This window comes from Sarcophilus harrisii, chromosome 1 (assembly GCF_902635505.1).
Source record: "Sarcophilus harrisii chromosome 1, mSarHar1.11, whole genome shotgun sequence".
Classification (NCBI taxonomy): domain Eukaryota; kingdom Metazoa; phylum Chordata; class Mammalia; order Dasyuromorphia; family Dasyuridae; genus Sarcophilus; species Sarcophilus harrisii.
In genome coordinates this window covers 641,348,435-641,370,253 of record NC_045426.1, presented here as the reverse complement: position 1 = coordinate 641,370,253, position 21,819 = coordinate 641,348,435, and the positions used below count along the sequence as shown (strand labels likewise).

The following is a 21,819-nucleotide window of genomic DNA, read 5'->3' as shown; positions in this document are numbered from 1 at the left end:
AAATGCTGTGCACATATTAACTCATTTGACCCTCACAATAACCCTGCGGGGTGTTTTTTGATATTCAGTCACTTTTCATTTGTGTCAGACTCTTCCGGATTCCATTTGGGGTTTTCTTGGCACTTTCTGAAACGGTTTGCCATCTCCATTTTACAGATGAGGAAACTGAAGCAAATAGCATTAAGCAACTCGCACAACTCGTGTCTGAGGCTAGATTTGAACTCACCCCTGGCACTATTCACCGCACTACCTACCCGCCAGTCCTGGAAGGTAGGTATATGCTGTTATTATTCATGAAGGAAAACGAGGCGCACAGGGATAAAGCGTCTCGCCCAGAGCCACGCTATTAAGTGCCAGGACAAAATTTGTGTCTATTGCGGTCCATGGCTACGACATCCAGTTGCATCCTCTAAGCTTGCACGGGATGCAGGGGCGGGGCTTCAGTTGTGGCCCCGCCCAGCAAAGGTCCATCGAGATGATGAGTCTAAGAGTTGGTTTAAAGTGGCGCATGCGCAACTGGCTGGGGGAGGGGGCGAGAATGACAATCAGCATCTCCCGGGCTCCATCCTTCTCCTGCTCCCTGCTCCGGGCAGGTGAGGAGCGGTCCATTTCTCGCCCTCCTCTTTTGACTTCTCCCCTCTTCCGGCTCGGCTCCCCTCGTTATTCAGCGCCCCATCAGGAGTAGGGGTGAGTTCGGTGTTGCGTCCTGCAGGGGGCAGGAAGGCGTGGGTACCTAGCTCAGAACCCGCCTGGCGCAGTGTAGGGAAAGGGCAGAGGCTGGGGCACCGGGGGGCGCTCAGAGCCCACCCTGATCTGGAGCCCGGAATTTCTCTGCAGAATGAAGGAGGACTGGGAAAGCTGCTTCCCCCAGGGTGTCGTGTGAGGGGGAGGGCTGCCTAGGCGGGAGCCCCAGTGTCTAGTTCTTTCCCCCTGGATTTAGGGGTGACTGGCGATGTGGCTAATTTCGAGTTTCGGGTTTCTCCTCTGTAAAACATTTATTCAGCGTCAACGTTTTTATGCCGAAGAGTAATATAGAGAAGGTAATAAATTTGATGAAAAACTGAATGATATTGTGGATATTCAAAGTTCTTTAAGGGGAAAGCCAGTATTGGTTTGGAATTTGTTAAAAACTAAATGAATAAAACGTAGTTACTTGCTTTTGTCTTCTAGAATGTGAAAACATCTTTGTTGAATTTGAAAAATAAAAGGAATACAGACTTAGGAGTCAAGAGAAGTCAGTTTTAGTCCTGGCTCCACCATCAGTTTGCTAAATGCTTGTATGGCCCAGTTTCCTCATATATAAAATTAGATGAAATAATGTCTAAAATCCTTTTTAGCTCTAATCCTTCATGCTACTCTCAAGATAACTTTTGTCAAGATGGAATTTTCATATGTCAAGAAATTTAAAATTATCTATTTTGATGAATATCATTACTTGTAGGGAAAGGTGATATCTTACTCATCACCTGCCTAGTCATAATTATTCCACAAAAGGTGCTAGATAAATACCCGTTTAATTAATTTTCACTCTGCTCTGATGCAAACTTTTTTTTAAAACATTTAACAAATGAAGTCCACTAAACCTGAGAAAAAGTGAGGCAGATGTTACATAATTTCAACATTGCTCCCTTCTTCCAGGATCCTGGTCTTTCTTTCCTTTCTCCCTCCCTTTCTTCCTTCTTTTTCTTTCATATCCTTCATCCTTCCCTCTCCCTCCTTCCTTCTTTTCTTCCTCCCTCCCTCCCTCCCACCCTTCCTTCCTTCCTTCCTTCCTTTTTCCCTCCTTCCCTTTCTTCTTTCATTCCTTCCTTTTTTCCTTCCTTTCTTCTTTCCGTCCTTCCTCATCCCTCCCTCCTTCCCTTCCTTCCTTCCTTCCTTCCTTCCTTCCTTCCTTCCTTCCTTCCTTCCTTCCTTCCTTCCTTCCTTTCTTCCTTCCTTCCTTCCTTCCTTCCTTCCTTCCTTCCTTCCTTCCTTCCTTTTTCCCTCCTTCCCTTTCTTCTTTCATTCCTTCCTTTTTTCCTTCCTTTCTTCTTTCCGTCCTTCCTCATCCCTCCCTCCTTCCCTTCCTTCCTTCCTTCCTTCCTTCCTTCCTTCCTTCCTTCCTTCCTTCCTTCCTTCCTTCCTTCCTTTCTTCCTTCCTTCTTTTTCCTTCCTTCCTTTCCTTCTTTTCTCCTTCCTTCCTTCCTCTCTTTCCTTCTCTTCCATAATTACAGAGATGATAGGTTCTCCATGGCTTACTCTCTCTGCTGTTTTCAACCAGTAGTACTTAGGCCATTAGATCCAGGAATCAGTGAAAAGCCATATGTGCAAGACTTTATATTATAGGATAGATTTCAGGAAGTTCTGTAGTTCAGGGTCTGGGTTTAGAAGTGGGAGGTGGGAGCACTGGCTATTGATGTCCAGTTCCAGATTGAAATGTGTATTCTCTTTTTCTCTTTGTGATAAATGATATTTGTTTTTGGTGAAAGTTGTTGACAGTTATTATATGGTAACTGCTGGTAACTGCACAATGAAAAATGAACCAAGAAGAGTCAAATATTTACCATGTACCTAGTATCTATCAAACAGATAATATTATGCTAAGTTCAAGGCATACAAATAAAACTCCCTACTTGCAGTGATTGTATGGTCGAATGGGGTGGCTACAACTACATATGAGAATATATACAGAATGAATACAAAATTAACAGATTTGCACACATATTTATATAGAGGCAGATGAAGTAAGCAAAAGGTAGTTAGGATATGAAAAATTTTAAGCATAACATTGTGCCTTAGCTACACCTCTTAAAGAGAGAGTGCATTTCAGACGTGGAAAATAGCCATACAAATGCTGGGAGGGGAAAGAAGGTATAACAAACAAGTAAGTCAGAGTGAGAAGGCCACTTTGGCTGAGTTGCAGAGTTTGGGAGAGAGGAGCATAATGTCCACTGAGGCTAGAAAGTCAGATTGGGATATCTTTATATTCTTTCTTCCAGACTCATTGAAGTCCAATGGCAAGACAGAAGTCAAGATGATTGACTCTGGGATATTCAATGTTTGGCCAAACTCTTAAGTGTTCACAGTGCCTGCTTCAGTTGCCTTCATGGAACAAATTGTTGACATGATGCTAGTCTCTGTGTCTATATGATCATTCTTCATAGTCTTGCTCCTCTAACTTGGGTCTTCTACTTCAAAAAAATTCTACTTAAAATTAAAATATCAGAGAAAATTTATATTAGTTATACTGTTTTTCTTGTAACCAAATCAACAAAGCTAATTTTTGGAGGGGCAGTACTTTTCTTTTTACTTGACTTTTTCTTTCTTTTCAGGGAAAATAATGCATTTTAAAGTACCTGTAAAAATATAAATAAGTTTAGCTAGTACTGTGAACTCAAACTTCAATGAGTCTGGAAGAAAGAATATAAAGATATCCCAATCTGACTTTCTAGCCTCAGTGGACATTATGCTCCTCTCTCCCAAACTCTGCAACTCAGCCAAAGTGGCCTTCTCACTCTGACTTACTTGTTTGTTATACCTTCTTTCCCCTCCCAGCACAAAACATCAAATTATTACATTTCATAGTTAAAAATGCTCATAGCAGCTTTTGAAAGATATTTTTATTAAATCAATTTATTGTTATAGTAAAACAAAACTAGATATTATGACACTTTTTATAACTGTATTATTCTGCTTATCTATTGTAAATTTTCAGGTAGAAAAAATGAAAATATTTTGGAGCACATTCTTTGGTCTTTGAACACTATGAGATATATGGAAAATAAATTTCTATAATATCAGTCCTACTTTCATATTTGTATAATCAGACAAGTCTAAAATATAACAACTTTTAAAGAAAAAATTTACATACAAAACAATATTCATAAAATGAGTGTTCATTCTTTTTTTGCCTTTAGGGAATTAATTGAATGCTGAATCATGTACTACATGTAAAAAAACCTGTAGCATATCTAGATATACAATATGTTCTCAGATAATTCAGCATTTTATGATCCCTATAGATATCAAGATGGATAGGTGACTTAGTGGATAAGTGCATACAATAATATGGTGATAGTATTCTAGACTTGGAGCCCAGAAAATGTGGGTTCAGATCTTACCTCTGACATTTACTAACTCTCTGACCATGGACCAAATCACTAAACTTTTCTGACTTTCAATTTCCTCATTTGTTAATGAGAATAAATAATCACATATTGCTCAGCTGATAGGGTTATAGTATAGAAAGTACCCTTGAAGTACTTTGTCCATGTCAGCTATTATTTTAAAGATACTGTCACTGAAAAGATAAAAAGTAATTGGGACTCATTAAAGGGTTTTTGTGTGTGTGTGTGTGTGTGTGTGTGTGTGTAAGTAAGAAAAGGAATATGCTATGATGAAGTAGGAAGATGATTATGGCAATATGTGCAGGGTATATTGGATTCCTGAAGACCAATGAAAAGAAGTTTTTTTTTTTTTTTTTTTAGCAATTGAAAGAAAAATGCTGAAATAGGGACCCTGAAGCCCCTAAGGATCCCCCGTCAGACTTGGAATGTGGAGTGAAGATATGCCAAGATGTAATCATTACAGAAAGGGAAGCAGCTCCCTAGATAAAATTAGTAGCTGTAACCTCAGCAGCAGTTAAGAGGAAAGGTTGTAAGGGAAAATTCAAATAATTATTTCCCTCTATCAGAACACAATGAAAAGCAGTCCCTTGATCTAGACCAATGTATGAGGCAGGGTTAATTTCTGGAGAGCAACACACAAAGGGTTAAGATGCTAATGTTACAGTTGGTAAGAGAGCTGGTCAGCTACATCAAGTAACCATAATCACAGTTATTCCCTATCACTCTCAGCTTTATTGATTTGGAACAGAGCTTGATGCCAGCGATTTTTAGACTGGCTCACAATTTTGGGGAAGCTAACATATATCTATATGGCACTGGCAATAGTCTTAGAATTTTTTTTCCGTCTCTTTAGTGAAAAACTAAAATTCTCCCTGCTTTTCTTCTGTATTGAAGGGATTTTGTCCTGTATACTCAAATTAGAAGTAACGGGTCCTGAAGGCAAGAAATTTTCTGTTGGCATGTTGCAGGAATGATCTATGAAATGATTCAAATAGCTCAGGTTATAAAAGGAACCAATCTATGATACAAAATAATGTCAGAATCTTAGTGATTCCATGCTAGAATGTCATGTTTAGGTATAGTTAGGAAGACTTACTATGTTGTGGGGTTATGAGGAAGACATAAAGATCTTAAATAAGATAATGGTCTTCGAAGCTGACAGAAAGAGATATAGGTGAAAGACATTTAGAAGGAAAAAATCAACAAACTTGATTTCTTGCATATGGTGAAGCTGGCAAGATCTCTTTTCTTTGAGTATAACAATTATAAGACTTCATGCAATTAAAATATTTATTAATTCATTTCTTTATGTGGAGCATTGTGCTAGATATTGGGGGATTACAAAGTTTAGAAACAATACCAACCTATACTCAGCATTTGTAGACCATTGGGGATATTACACATACCCATATTATGCAGATAAAAATAACACAAAATAATATAGTAGTCTATCCCTACTCTCAAAGACATTACATATTATAGGGAAAGAAAAAAAGACATATAAATATTTTAAATATAAATAGAATAGGTGTTAAATGTAAAGTAGTTTAGGAGAAAGGGTATGGACATTTGGATTAGAGAAGGCTTTATGTTGATAGTGTTATTTGAGCTTTTAAGGGAAGACAGGGATCCTATGAGTTGGAAGTGAGGAGGGTGTGCATTATAAGCATGAAGGAGCAGCCAATGCAAAGATATAGAAATGAAAGATGAGTACCATGTGTGAAAAATAGAAAAGGCCAGTTTGAATGGACTATATAGTTTGGAAGGAAGCAATTAAGCTGTACCTATTCAAAACTTTTATTTCCTTCAAGCTCCCATTCAAGCATTACTTTTACTTGAAGTCTATCCTGATTTTCTCCCAGTTGCTAAAGATCTTTCTTCAAGTAATAGTGAAGACTTATTATATTATAGACTTAATTAAAATTAAATTAATTAAAAGACTTAATTATACTATAGTTAAAGTAGGAAAAGAGGAGGGATGGAAGAAAGAGTTATTACAGAGAGAATCAACAGGACTTAGTAACTTATGGGATGGTGATAGGTGACTAAGGGAGAGCCAATTTACATCTTTTCTTGACAATGCTTTTATGATGCTGTATTAAGCTTGGGGTACAGAGCCTTTGAGGGGTCTGTATTTATTAGCATGACACAGAGAGTGTTGACATAAGCATAAACATGATTATTCTAAGGGAAAAGAGTTTGCTATCAACTAGGGAAATCAGGAATTATTCCCTGAAGTGAGTGACATATGACTTAAGCCTAGCGATTCTTAGAAGTGGAGATGAGAAATGAGTACATTTTTGGCATGTAGGACATGAACAAAAATATAGAAGTAGGAAACGGAACTATTTCAGGGAACCAGGATGTAGATTACCATTGCCTGGAACATATAGTACATAAAAAAGAAGAAAAGTATGAAATAAATCTGAAAAGGTAAGCTGGACATGGATTCTGAAGGACTTTGAATGCCAGAGAAGTTTGTATTTAATTTTAGAGGTAAATGAAATGTTCAACAGGGTGATCAGACATGTGCTTTAGGGAAATTGTTTTTTGTTTTGTTTTTCTTTTTCTTTTTTTTTTAATTTACAAAGCATATGCATGGGTAATTTTTCCAACATTGACCCTTGCAAAACCATTTGGTCCAAATCTTCACCTCTTTCCCCCCATCCCCTCCCCTAGCTGGCAGGTAGTTCAATACATGTTAAATATGTTGTAATACATGTTAAATCCAATATATGTATACATATTTATACAGTTATCTTGGTACACAAGAAAAATCAGATCAAGAAGGAAAAAAATGAGAAAAAAATACAATGCAAGCAAATAACAACAGAGAGTGAGAATGCTATGTTGTGGTCCACCCTCTGTTCCTATGGTTCTCTCTCTGGATATAGATGGCTTTCTTCATCACTGAACAAGTGGAACTGGTTTGAATCATCTCACTGTTGAAGAGAGCCCCGTCCATCAGAATTGATCATTGTATAGTCTTGTTGTTGCTGTGTATAATGATCTCCTGGTTCTGCTCATTTCACTCAGCATCAGTTCATGTAGGTCTCTCCAAGCCTCTCTGAAATCATCCTCTTGATCATTTCTTACAGGACAATTATATTCTATAACATTCATATACCATAATTTATTCAGCCATCAATTGGAAATGGGCATCCACTCAGTTTCCAGTTTCTTGCCTCTACAAAGAGAGCTGCCACAAATAGTTTTGCACATGTGGGTCTCTTTCCCTTCTTTAAGATCTCTTTGGGATATAAGTCCAGTAGTAATATTGCTGGATCAAAGGGTGTGCACAATTTGATAACTTTTTGAGCATTGATCTAAATTGCTTTCCGTAATGGTTAGATCCATTCACAGTTCCACCAAAAATGTATCAGTGTCCCAGTTTTCCTACATCCCCTCCAATATTTGGTTTTATCTTTTCCTGTCATCTTAGCCAATCTAAGAGATGTGTAGTGGTATCTCAGAGTTGTCTTAATTTGCATTTCTCTGATCAATAGTGATTTGGAGCACCTTTTCATGTGACTACAAATAGTTTCAATTTCTTCATCTGAAAATTGTCTGTTCATATCCTTTGACCATTTATCAATTGGAGAATGGCTTGAACTATTATAAATTTATTATCAATTTGAGTCAATTCTCTATATATTTTAGAAATGAGGCTTTTATCAGATCCTTTGGATGTAAGAATGTTTTCCCAGTTTATTGCTTCCCTTCTAAACTTGTCTGCATTAGTTTTGTTTGTACAAAAACCTTTTAATTTAATATAATCAAAATTACCTATTTTATGAGCAATAATGATCTCTAATTCTTCTTTGGTCACACATTCCTTCCTCCTCCACAAATCTGAGAGGTAAATTATCCTATGTTCTTCTAATTTGTTTATACTATCAGTCTTTATGCCTAGATCATGAACCGATTTTGACTTTATCTTGATATACGGTGTTAGGTGTGGGTTTATGCCTACTTTCTGCCATACTAGTTTCCAATTTTCTCAGTAGTTTTTGTCAAATAGTGAATTCTTATCCCAGAAGCTGGGGCCTTTGGGTTTGACAAATACTAGATTGCTATAGTTATTGACTATTTTGTTCTATAAACCTAATCAACTTCTCTTTCTCAACCAGTACCAAATGGTTTTGATGACTGCTGCTTTATAATATAGTTTTAGATCTGGTACAGCTAGACCACCTTCATTTGCTTTTCTCTTCATTAATTTCTTTGAAATTCTTGACTTTTTGTTCTTCCAAGTAATTTTGTTCTTATTTTTTTAGGTCATTAAAAGAGTTTCATGGGAGTTTGATTGGTATAGTACTAAATAAGTAGATTAGTTTAGGGAATATTGTCATCTTTATTATATTCACTCGACCTATCCAAGAGCACTTGATATTTTTCCAGTTGCTTAGATTTGACTTTATTTGTGTGAAAAATCTTTTGTAGTTTTGCTCATATAGTTCCTGACTCCTTTGGCAGACAGATTAGGGAAATTATTTTGACTGCTTTTGTGAAATATGTATTAGGGGAGAAACTGGAAGTTGGGAGTTCAGTTGAAGGTTTTTATAATTGTCTGGACAAGATGTGACAAGGTTGTGACCTAAGGTAGAGAGCAAATGAGTGAAGAGAAGGAACTGGATTTGAGGAAGTAGAACTGACAATATTTGTCATTTAAATGTGGAAGAGGAGGGAAAGGAAAAAGTCAGGAATTTGGTTCTTGAGGAACTTGAATTCCAAGTAAAGAAGTATGAATTTTACTTGGTAGTTAATAGGAAGCTCTTCAAGATTTCTTAGCAGAGGAAGGATGTAATCTTCATGCTGAATTTGTAAAACGGGATAACCGGAATGGATAGTATTTAAAGCATTTAAAGCAAAGTAAAGATACATAAAGCAGGAAAGTTTGGAGAATAAGTGAGATTAGTGGGGAAAGATAAGTTTCATTTTGAACATGTTGATTTTGAAATGCCTCTAAAGAATATAGGTGGAGAGGCGAGCTCAGGAAGGAAACTAAGACTGGACATATAGATGTAGGAGTTAACTACATAGAGGTGACCAACCCAGGGGAACTAGTGAAATCACTAAGAGAGGGTATAAAGAAAGAAGAGAAGAGGAGCCATACTGATTTGATTGGGGTCACGGAACTCATTTCCAATTAATTCTTTGCTCAACCCTATCATCTTTGCTCAGCCTGTTTCTCTGGTCAGGTTTTTCACTTTTCTCAGCTGATTCTTTTTGTGGATCACTCCTCCCAATCCTCCCTGTTAATCTACTCTTTTAATTTGTTTTCTCTCTCAATATTAAAAGCTCATTATATAATTGTTAAAGCTACCTGTACCTCACAGACATCAATTTTATTGATAATTATTTTGTAACTTAGTATACTTCTTTTATTTTCTCCCAACGGAAGTACAGGTAATATTTATATTTTCTATTTATTGTTTCATATTCTGAGATCTGGGCTAAAAATGAACAATCAAATGAAAAAGAAGGAATTTTACAACTAGAACCACATGGATAATCAGAAATATGCCTAAGGGCTATTCCTTCTGAACCTGGTTTTGGAAGAGCATATAAACCTGAGAGATTAGAAAACCATCAAGAAAATTTCGCAGAGGAAATGTTAAGACAGTTATTTATCCAGGAAAGAGGTTTCAATGAAATGATGGTTACTCCAAGAAAATCTCCACAGGAAAATGCTCTCAAGAATTAAATGAGTTTGGGAAAAACTTTCTCCTAAACTCAGAGCTTGCTACTGATCAACGGGATGCTAAGGGAATCTATTTAAAAAAAAAAAAAAGGCTTTCATTTGAAGTGCCTTATTCTCTATCAAAGAACTCACATGAGGATAAGCCATTTATATGTGATGAGTGTGGAAAAGGTTTTGTTCAAAGCTCACACCTTATTCAATACCAGAGAATCCATACTGGAGAAAAACCTTATGAATGTGATAAATGTGATAAAGCCTTCATTCAGAGTTCAAACCTTATACATCACCAGAGAATTCATACTAGCGAGAAAGACTATGGATGCCATGAATGTAAAAAAACTTTTAGTATGAGCACACAACTTGTAATACACCAGAGCATTTACACTGGAGAGAGACCCTATAAATACAATGAGTGTGGGAAAGCCTTTAGTCAAAATTCAACCCTTTTGCAGCATGAGATAATTGCAACATTAGATATAATTAGATAATTACAGGGCTGGAATTAAGCCCTATAAATATAATGAATGTGAGAAAGCCTCTAGCAGAACCTCATACCTTACTGAACATTGGAGAATTCATACTGGGGTGAAATCTTATCCATGTAATGAATATGAAACTGCCTTAGAGAATGAAAATCTTATAAAACATTTTATATTTCACACTAGAAAGAAACTGCATGAAGAGTGTGGGAAAACCTAAAGAACTTTCCCTTCTCTCCCCACCTCAAATTTTTTTCATTGCCTTTGCCTAGACAATTTGCTTTATCATGGCCTAGGGATAAGATTTTTAGTCTAAACTCTTGTTTTCTATCATCTGATCAGTGTGTCATGTTATGTAATACAAATTAATATGTGACTTTTCATGTCTTCTTTAAGTGGTGATAATATCTCTGATCAAAGCTGAAAGCTTCCCCCTCTTCCCACCCCAAAGCAGAAAATTTTAATTAAACTCACTTAAGTATCATGGGGAATAGAAATTATATAAAAACACATCCACAGAATGCTTTAAAAAATAAAATTCACAAAATAGTATAAGGAACCAGAATTTTACTGAAAATTATTTTTTGCTCATAGTTTGTGGACTCCATTTTCTTCCATGAAAAAATCCAGACAACCAGCTAAGACATTTTTTCTTCTCCAGCCCTAACATGGTGAACAAAAAACAGGAATTATAGCTTTGAAAACCTGGATTCAAAAGCTATCTCAGATATTAGCTGTATGATTATATGCAAGTCAGTTAACGTCTTTGAACCTGCTTCATCTAAAATGATGATAATGCTAGTTATTAACAATAATTACTAATGCCACTTTATTAATAGTCATAAGGTTGTTGGGAGGTTCCAATATGGTCATATATTGAAGCAGTCTGCAAACCTTAAAGTCATATATAAATGGCAGTTATTATTTCAAAATCTAGGACAGTGGTTTAAGTAATGATTTTTGACCAATGTCTTAATAAATATTGAATATTAATAAGCATTGAATCTCGGTAAGTGTTGAATATCTTCATCTGTCTAGTTCTAGATCTCAATTAGTATACATTTATTAAGTGCCTGTTATGTAGATACTAAAATGAGCTACCTCCCTTCAGGGAGCTTACATGCAGTCATAGTGGTGGAGGGCATACAAAGTAAACAAGAGGTAACTTCTTAAATTAGAGAGCATTTGTAACTGGGAAACAAGCAGGCAAGTCTTCATGTAGAAGGTGTTGCTTAATCAGAGTTTTGAGGGAAACAAAGGATTCTAATGCATGGCAGTAAATGGAAAGTGCATTCTAGACAGTAAGGGACATTCTGAGAACATACAGAAATGAGACTTGGGATGTGAAGTCATGAGTGAAGAGTCTTGTGGGAAGAATAGTATGGAAGTTAATTTAACTGGACTGTAATGATTGGAGAAGGGAATAATGTCTAATAAAGTTGGGAAGTTAGATTCGGGCCAGGTTACAGAGGATTTAAAAAAACTAACTTAGAGGTGCCTATATTTTAGCCTAAATGCTACAGGAAGCCATTGGAAAGAATTAAGGTGTCTGTGTTTTCTGTGGGGGAGAAGAGATGGTCATATGTGGGAAATCACTTTGGCAAGTGGATGCAGGATGGATTGGAAAAGGGAGAGACTTGAGGCAGAAGGATCAATTAGGATACTGTTGTAATAGTCCAGATGACAGGTGATGAGAGCCTAAATTAGGGAGTTGGCTGTGTAAGTGGAAGGAGAGGGAAACATTGAGAATTTTCGCCTTGAGTTTGAGCACTTTTATATACTCCTTAAATCTTTGCAGTACAAGGGCAACAGGCAGAAGCTGCAAACAGGAAAATTTCGAATAGATATAACAAAAACTACCTAACAATTAGAGCTGTCTCAGTGGAATGTCCTGCCTTAACACTTGTTAGTTGTGTTATTGTTGGGAATTCCTTTCATATACATTGGCTACTGAGTCTTTTCTGAAATTCTTCAATATAATACAAGTATTATATTCTGCATCCATTTTAATTACATCTATCTACTTATTCACTCTCTTTCTTTTGGGAGAAGAGGCTGAGCCTGCCTGAACTACAACATTCTTTCCTTAGATGGATAAAATACCTAGCTGTACCATTTGTGTTCTTTCCAAGTAAATCATATTGGTTCTTTAAAAATGTTGCTCACTTATACAAACAAGCATAATCTTCCTAATACAGGGAGTTTTAATATAATCTAAACCACCGGAAAATATGCCCAGGGCATTAGTATAGTTTGTATTTGGTGTATCTCAGGGAAGATTCCTAGAATTATTTTAAATTATTTAAATTATTTATTTTTTAGAAATTATTTTAAAACATTTCACATAACAACATAAACAACATTTTAAAACATAAAACCAGAAATTATTTTAAAACATTGATCATTGCTCTTTGGCCTTCTTGTTCCCAGTCTGGTCTCAGTTGGATTGGAAGAACTGTCTTATATTTTACTTAGTCAAGCACTGATGTTGTCCAGGAAGAAGTGATGCATAAAATAGGCTAATTCATCAGAGAAAGGATTGAATGAGAGCCTGAAACTATGTTTTCCTCTTCCCCTTTCTCCCCTGCCCAGACTCTTTGACTTAAGAATCCATCATTTGAATCCAATTTATCTTTACCCTCTCTCTCTCAAGTACTTCCTTTCATGGGCTGTGATAGTCCAGCAAAACTCAACTTCTTCCTCCACGCAATGCACGGACTGCCCTGGATTAAGGTTCTCAGCTCAGCTGGTAGAAACCCTTTCCATTCTTCAAGGTCCAGTGCAGACACCACCTTCTCTGGAAATCTTCCCCTTGTCTCCTACCCCAACAGAAAACAGTCCATCTCACATTTTCCTGGCCATCTTTCCTTTGGTTCTGCTCTTTTCTACATTGTATCATTTATTTGTGTACCCATAGACTGCAAGTGCTTGAAAGTCCTGGACTGCGTGGCTTTTCATCCTTGAAATCCCAGCGCTGGTCCTGGCCCTGCCAGCTCCTAATTAAAAAAAAACCACAACATATTTAGGTAATTGAATTGAACTGAAATAAATTTGACCCCAGCCCAAGTTTCCCAAAATTTCCTTTCCCCTCCGCTTCTCAACTAGAGACAGCAGGGAATTGGGCTCTTGGCCAAGCGGCCTCAGGTGCTCCATCCTTCTCCATCAGTGATCTACACCCAAGTCCGCAAGGAAGCGAACCAGTGAGAGGATGGGTCCTCCCAGCGGCCCAGAGCAGACCCGGAAGTATTCCGGGCCATCCGCAGTGGGAGGCTCTTGTGGCCCGGAGCGAGTTAGTGGGATCCACTTCCGGCTGTTGTTAGACTTCTAACTGGCTTCTCTGGGTGAGTTGGGGCAAGGATAGACGAGCGTTTATGTGCGCATCCGGAAAAATGTGTCCGCGTCTATGACGCGTCCGTATCCGTATGCCCGAAGGGCGCGCGTTCAGGTATACGTGTTTGTATTGGAAGGGTGTTCCCGCAGGCTTGCGTAGGTATTGGAAGATTGTGCCACTGTACCTATGTATCGGTAGAGTTCGTGCGCGCGCACGCGCGTGAGTGTGGGAGCGGTGCGCGCGCGCGCGCGTTTGTGGGAGCGGCGCGCGCGCACGCGCGTGAGTGTGTGAGGAGGGGGTCCGTGCGTGCCCTTGTGTAACGTGTGTGCGTGTGCACGTGTCTGCGTGCTGGGAGGTGTGCACACTACATGCCTTGGGAGGTGTGAGGGAGTGGAAAGCTGAGAGTGTCTTGCTTGGCGCGGGGGAGCAGGGGTATCGGGGCAGAGTTATTTCTTCTGTTCCGGTAGGAGGCGTGGGCAGCTAAGGTTGGTAGGAGCTCGGAATGCCGGCAGGGCACCGGCGTAAGATAAAATAGGTCGGGCGCCGAGGCTGAAGGACCTTGCAGGCGGCCTAGCGAGAGCCTGAAAGACGCCCGGGAACCGCTGAAGGGTTTGGCGCCAGGGAGGCTTGTGAATGGGAACCTTGGCAACCGTACTCTGGCTGCAAAGTAGGAGAGAGGGAGAACCTACAGCTGTGTGTGTGTGGGGGGGGAGGGGGAGGCCTTTCTATTTGCACAGAGTCAGAATCGTTGTGAAACCCACTAGCACCGCGTTTGGACCCGGTTTCAAATCTTGGATAATTTAGCTTTTATGGGTCTCGGTTTCTCATCTGGGAGTTGAGCCTCGAAGGTTGACCTTTCAAACTCAGTACAGTGGTAAGGTTGGAAACCTGGTGATAAAAGGTTGAAGAGCGAGTGGATCGGGAGGAAAGAAGCGTAGAAAAGGGAGGTGATTATTTGACCCGGGTCAAATGAATTTTTCAGGAGAGTAGGCAGCAGGCTGGAAGTTAATAGAAAAAAGAGAGGTGAGAAAGGGGGAGTGATTTCTGGGCCCACTAGGCTCCTGGAAGAAAGGAGGGATAGGATTAAAGGATTTAAGAAAGGCCATAAGCATTTCTAAATGCTAGGGATACATGGAAAGGCAAAGCCAGGCTGTGCTCTCAAGGAGTTTCCAGTCTAATGGTATAGAGAGGTGAGCATTTGTGGAGAAAAGCTACCTCTTCCTAGAGAAAAAAAGGCAAAGAAAGGTAAAGATTTATAGGTGTGGAGTAAGGGAGGAAAGAGAGTTGGCATCATTTTTCTTATTATAGTAAGAAACAAGGTCATTTGCTGAAAGAAAAAGGGAGCTGGGGGAGGTTTAGAAAGCTCAAAGAAAGAGAATGTTCAAAACGTTTGTGAAGGAAACGTGTTAGGGAGTTCATTCATAATAACAGCTGATATTTATAGACTACCAGGCTCTTTTAAAGAACTTTATAATGATTATTTCATTTAAGCTTCACGAAAATTCTGAGAGGAAGGTGCTATTGTTATCCCCATTTTACAGATGAAGAAATTGAAATAAAGAGGGATTAAGTAATTTGTCCAGAGTCACATAGCCAATAAGTGTCTGATGCTGGATTTAAACTAAATTCTTTCTGATTCCAAGCCCAATCTGTGGGGCCCTCCAGCTGCCCCATGGAAAAATATAAATTTGTAAGGTACTCAGTTAATATAATTGTGTGATTTTCTCCATGGAGGTAAGAACAAGAAGAGAAACGTAGAGTGGAAAGAAAGTAAGCATTTATTTAGAACCCATTATATACCAGAAATCATGCTAAGTGCTTTACAAATATTGTCTCATCTAAATCTCCTGACAATCTTGTAAGGTAGGTGCTGTTATTACCCTCAGATAGGCAGAGATTGTGACTTTTCTAGGGTTACACAAATAGCATCTGAAGCTGGATTTGCTTTCAGATCTTTCTTATTCCGGATTTAGTGCTCTGTTCAACTAATTAACTTTGATGGGATGATGGGGATGAACCAGTATTGAGAATAGATAGGACATGAATGGTTGTGATAGAAGGAGCAAAGAACCCAGATTTGGTGGGAATCATATAACTGAACTGGTGAACTGTAGGATCAAGAGTGCAAAGTGAGAAAAATGAAGGCAGAGAAGGGATGATGGAATGAAATGGAAGGATGAGAGGTCATGGTGAAGGTATTGAAGAGTAGATTTTAGAAGGAACAAAAAAGAGGAAAAGCTCCAAAAGGGGGATTGTAAAGTTCCATGTCAAAGGTGTTGTTGAACTCGAGACCAAGGAGTTGGAGGAGACTTCAGAATGTACGTGTTCCGAAGTAGGAGACTGAGGGTAATAGTGGGGAGGAACGGTGAATGGAGTACTGGAGGTTAAGTGAGTAACTGGGAGGCTTGATGGGACAACAGGCTTTTGGACAGGGTATTACAGATGAAAGATAGCATGAACCAAGAGTGCTAGCTTTGGAGTCAAAACTTGAGTTCAAATCCTAGTGCTGCTGCTTATTGTCCATGTGAAAGCAAGATCCTTCTCTTCAGCTATATTATGAGCAGTTGAATTAGAAGATCTTTAAGGTACCTTCTAACCCTATGTCTATAGTATGTATTTATTCCTTTGGTCTCCTTTTGTAAATGTTAATTCTTGGCTGTGCTCCAATCCCATTCAAAAAGCATTTAGTAAGATCCTGGTAAGGGCAAGGCACTGTGCGAAATGCAAAGGAGGCAAAGACAAAAAATAGAAAAAACTGATCTTATCCTCAAAGAGCTTACATTTAAACTGTATTCTGGGCATATGCTTTATCATGGGAAATTTCTGAAAAACCTGAACATTTTCCATGATTTAAGTCAGGGTGATTTTTTTCTCTGCCTCCGCTTCCCCACCAAAACTGCCAAACAATGCAACACACACACATATACTGAAAGTGAGGGTCATGTTGAGCAGCCTTACTCCAAAGTGTTTGGAAGAGCAGGGAAAATTAGGAATAAGGATCTGGATAGTTTGGGCAGTCCTTTTTCCAGTGAATAAAAGAATTAAATTTATTTTTAGTTTCATAGTTCCATACTTACCATACATTAGGTAAAGGGATAGGAGGACTTATTTTAGTATAGGATAAGGAAAAACTTCTAGTTGTCATAATAACTGACACATACATTGATTTAAGGTTTGCCAGACCATTTTATAAACATTTTCTCAGAGCAGGTTCCACAATTCTGTGAGGTATAGGTATTATTATCTCCATTTTAAAGATGAAGAAACTGAGGCCCTGAGAGGTCTTCCCCATAGTAAGTATCAGAGGTAGGACTGAAACCCAGATTTTCCTCACTCCAAATGAGTGGAATGTGTATGTTGCTTCTAAAGTTAGAGCCTTCTGGCGGTGGAATTGGCTTCCCTAACAGGTACTGAGTCCTTTCTCAGGTGTCCGTGTAAAGTCTAGATGCCCACTTGTCAGGATTGTTGCAGAGGGGATTTCTTTTTAGTAGTTGGACCAGAACTGGTTTGGATCTAGTCAAGTGCAACCCTTTTCTTTCCTTGATGCGATTTTTTCTCATCTCCAGCAGATTCCCCATAATTATTCCCACCTTTAATCTCTATTGACCCCTACCCTACTGACCAAAAATGCAGCCAGGTCTCATTATCCTTAAAATTTTGCACTCTATTCTACCCTCATCCCTTCGTATTATTACCTTATATCTCTTTTCCCTTTCATAGCCAGGCTCCTGAGGTGGGGAAGAGGGCAAGACACTTGTTGCTTCTATTTCTTCTCCTCTTGGTCTTGTTATCTGACCTCATCACTTAACTGAAACTACTCTTTTCAGGGTTACCAATGATCCCTTAAGATTTTTTTTTTTTTTGACATCTTTTATTTTTATATTGCTTAAATTTCTTCCTGTATTTCCCTCTCAGATAGCTATCCCATCCCATCCCAACAAAGTTGGTGTGTAACATCTTGTAATCTTGTGATCTTGTAATTGACAAATCCAATGGACTTTTCTCAGTCTTCACCTTTCTTGATTTCTCATAACCTTTGACACTATTGACCATCCTTTTCTGGATATTCTCTCCTCTGAATTTTTATGACACTTTTCTCAGGCTCATGACTGTTCCTTCTTAATATCCTTCTCTGGAACACTTTCTATAGCCTACCCTCTGTGAATATATCCCTAATACTCCCTCTATACTTTCTCTTGGTGACCTCATTGTCTAAATATAAGAGTACTACTAGACTTGCATATAAAACTCTGAAATGTCTCCTCAGCCCTGGACACGGTTTTCATCATTCATTGTTTTGGTAAAACTTTTAAGTATGAAATACATTCAGCATGTTATGTTCAAAGCTTTTCTCTGCTTGTCTCTGATTGCTTCTGGTCCTCTGCATATTTGAAAAACATGTTTTAATCTCTCTTTTTCTCTGTCTCCCTCTCTCTGTTTCTCTCTGTCTCTCTCTCTGCTTCCGTGTCTGTGTGTGTCTCTGTCTCTCTTTCTGTCTCTCTCTCTCTTTCTCTCTCTCTCTCTCTCTCTTTGTGTCTCTGTCTCTCTCTGTCTCTGTCTCTCTGTCTCTCTCTATTTTGCTATTAGCTCTAGACATTCTGAACCAAGTGTCCTATAAATCCCAAACTCTATAGTTTGGAGTCCAAAATAAAACTCATTGGCTTTTCCCCCTAAGATTCTCCTCTTCCTATCTTCCTTATCTCTCTCAATCATATTACTATCTTTTCAATAATTCAAGTTTGCTACCTCATCCTCTCTTATTCTACATAGGGATTTATAGTATATATGCTGCCAAAGCCAGCACCTACATCTCCATTCAATTGCCAAGTTGTGTTGTTTCTATCTCCACAATGCCTTACACTGACCTTACACTGACCCTTGTGTAGGCCCTATAACTTCCAGCCAATGCTATTACAATTATCTCCTAGTTAGTCTCCCTGTTTCAAATTTCTGTCCTTTCCAAACTGTACAACTTTCATAGTGATCCTCTTAAATCACAGGTCTCTCTTAGCATAGCTCTTTATTATCCCAAGAATTAAGTACAAACTCCACTGGCTTTGAAAGCCTTTCAAAACTTAGCCCCAGCCTACATATTCAGGTTTATTATATTTCATTTCCCTTTAGATGCTTTTTAATCCAGTCAAACTTAACTTGTTGCTGTTCCTCATCCAGGAACTCCCCCATTTCATCTCTGTGCTTTTGTACAGTCTTTCCCCTCTGCTGAGATTGTGTCCTTTCCTCATCTCTGGCTCTTAGACTCTCTTATTCTTGTTGTTCTGTTACTTGAATCATGTTTGACTCTTTTGTGACCTCATTTTGGGGATTTCTGGTTAGAAATTCTGGAGTGGTTTTCCAGCTCTAGCTAGTTTTATACATGATGAACTGAGGCAAACAGGGTTAAGTCACTTGCACAGAGTCACACAGCAAATAAGTGACTGAGGCTGGATTTGAACTCATAGAAATGAGTTTTCCTGATTCCAAGTTCAGTGCTCTATCCATTGTGTCACTTATCTGTCCTTTAAAATCACTGGATTTTTCAAAGCTCAGCTTAAGTCCCACTTTCTTTTTATTTTCTTTTTCCCTGATTACATGTAGAAACAATTTTTTATTTAGTTTTAAAATTTTGGTTCCAAATTCTCTTTTTTACTCCCTCCCCAGCCCCCTTATTGAGAAGGCATGCAATTTGACATAGGTTATAAATTTGTAGTCATGCAAAACATATTTCCATATTAGTCATTTTGTAAAAGAAAACAGGCAAAAAAGAAAAATAGAAGAAAGGAAAAAAAAGTGTGCTTTGATCTGTATTCAAACACTATCAGTTCTTTCTGTCAGAAGGGATGGCATTTTTCATCAGAAGTCTTTCAGTTGTCTTGGATCATTGAATTGCTGAGAATAGCTGAGTCATTGACAGCTAATCTTTACAGTATTCAGTGTTATTACAGTATTTTGCTGGTTTTACTCATTCTGTTTTGCATCAGTTCATCTAAGTTTTCAAAGGTTTTTCTAAGAGTATCCTTAGCTCATCATTTTTTATAGCACAATAGTATTTCATCACAATGATATATCACAGCTTGCTCAACCATTCCCCAATTAATGGGCATCCTCTCAGTTTCCAATTCTGGCCAGCAGAAGTCAAGTTCTGTTTTCTATAAGAACTCTAAATGAACAGCAACAAGGTGTGAGTTTGACTGTTATTTTTTTTTTTCTTTGTTTTTGTCTTTATATCCCAAGGTCTAGCACAGTGTGCATAACAAAATTTATAAATATTTGTTAATTGACTGGTTACATGATTGACCTTTTAAGGTCCTGTCCAGCTTTGAGATTTCAGAACTATGTAATTCTTATTTATGGACCCCTTTTTTTCTGTTCTAGTAGGAAGCAGAAAGAATCCAGGGATTAGAGCTACATGAAAATTAGTTTTTCCTAAGCCTTGCTAGGAAATACATCAGAGATCAGCACAGAGAAGAGTGGTGGGGCAGAGTGATGAGGACTCACTACCTATAAGGAACCAGGCAAGAATGATGGAGGTACTACCAAGTCCCTCTTTCTCAGTCCAGTACATCTAAATATTGTGTATAATACTGGTGACTATATTTTAGGAGGGACCTTGCCAAATGAAATCAGTCCAGAGGAAAATAGCCAGGATGTTGAAAAGACAGAAAAGTGGCATAGAAGCATTGGTTGAAGGAACTGGGGATGCCTAGAAAAGAGACAACTCAGAGGAGACTTAATAATTTCAAGTTTTTGAAATGTTACTGGCAATAGGGATTAGGCTTGTTCTGCTTGGCTTCAGAGATTAGAACCAGTACTGCTGGGAAAAAAAAATTAGAGAGAGAGATTTTTGAATTGATAGAAAATTTCCTAATAATTATAGCTATTCAGAAGTGGAATGGATTACCTGGAGAAGTTGAGGAGCTTATAGACAGGATTCATGCTTAACTAAGATTGAATTCTCTTTGAGATTCTACAATATTCAGGACTGTGTGGAATTTTCAATTACTTTTCCCTTAATGATAAATTATTAATTTATATGTTGTTCACAGTAGAGGAGAGAAAATATGCGAAACCCAAAATTCAGTTCTATTTAATCTATTTGCCTATGATTCCTTTTACTGTAAGGATATTATTTCTACCTTCTTCTGTAGTCCGCTATGACTTCTCTTCCATGTTCTCATACTCTTTAGGGGGTCAGACTGATGATGCTTTAGTGAAAGGGCTGTACCCAGTAGCCCCTTGTTTTCTACAAAGGAGGGGAATCCTAGTGAGTGAGGAAGCTTCAGGAAAGGGCTGGTCTCATTCATGGCTCCTCTGTTTTCCCTTAGCTCTGCCTGCTCCCCAGGTATCTGCCCCTTTTCCTAAGGAAGCTGAGGAGCCTTGGCTATGGCAGCTGTGTTCCCGATACTGGCCAAGTCCCAGGTGAGCTGTCCCTCCAGAGGTCCCATCACTTATCCTCTCTCCTCAGCTGCAGAGATGGCTCCTGGTTCCTCCCTCTTTAACCTCTTCCTTCCCCCATCTTCCCAAGATTACAGGTATAACAATGGAGGGGCCATGGTCTTGGCTCTCCAGTCACTGGGATCCTTGTTCTGTTCTTGGCTCTCTTTCTTGACCACAGTCACTGAGATTCCCACCTCCCAGGTGGGCTCACCTCTGAAATTCTCTCTGAGATCTATTGTCCAGCGAAGCCTTGTCTCCTTCCCTCCTGCTGGATCTTTGCTTAGCTAATCCCGCCCAGAGGCCTGACCCTAGATCCCTTTGCTGAACCTGAGACCGCTCCTTTTTGCATGAAGATCTCGTTTCCCCAGGAGTTTTAGGGATCTTAGAAGTTGTCCTTGTTACACATCCCCGTCCTGTCCTGGCTGTGGCATCCCTGTGCAGTTTGTTTATTAACACCCTCCTATCAGCAGGCCAAGGGGACCAAGGATGGGGTCTCAGTGTTCCTGATTCAATATAGAGAGTAGCCTAGGACTCCCCTTGGCTCCTTTTGGCCCAAGCCCTTTTGTGTGGAAGTATTGGGGAACCAGAGAATCTCCTTGGTATGGTCAGTCCAAAGTCAGTCCAGGAAAAACTGCAATAAGGGGAATTTAGAACTTGTAGCTCTCTCTGCCTATATTAGACTGGATTCCCTTCTCTAGTCCTGAGCAAGACAAGCTCAGTCAAAAATGGTTCATTTTTCATAGAAGTAATGTCTTTGTTATGGTG

The 21,819-nt window shown here is 38.8% G+C and overlaps 1 protein-coding gene and 1 long non-coding RNA gene across 8 annotated transcripts in view; one reads left to right on the top strand and one right to left on the bottom strand.

Annotated features, from left to right (window-relative positions):
* The first annotated feature begins 468 nt into the window (after nucleotides 1–468).
* The window catches only part of LOC105749017 (zinc finger protein 436), a 31,428-nt gene continuing 10,077 nt past the window's right edge, over nucleotides 469–21,819 (top strand). For 2 of the 7 annotated variants that reach the window (XM_031947340.1, XM_031947339.1), the window contains exon 1: nucleotides 13,654–13,734. In XM_031947340.1, the coding sequence (XP_031803200.1) occupies nucleotides 13,693–13,734 (42 nt within the window). In that variant the 5' untranslated portion in view covers nucleotides 13,654–13,692. Of the gene's footprint in view, nucleotides 688–13,573; nucleotides 13,631–13,653; nucleotides 13,735–13,783; nucleotides 14,106–20,942; nucleotides 21,037–21,819 lie in introns of those variants that run through there. The other 5 variants (XM_031947342.1, XM_031947341.1, XM_031947345.1 and 2 more) reach the window with 5 other exon arrangements.
* LOC116420722 lies at nucleotides 13,188–13,527 on the bottom strand. The gene is made up of 2 exons (XR_004231134.1): nucleotides 13,392–13,527; nucleotides 13,188–13,285 (listed from the first exon to the last, which is right to left on the bottom strand). It is a non-coding gene; the product is annotated as an uncharacterized LOC116420722 (long non-coding RNA).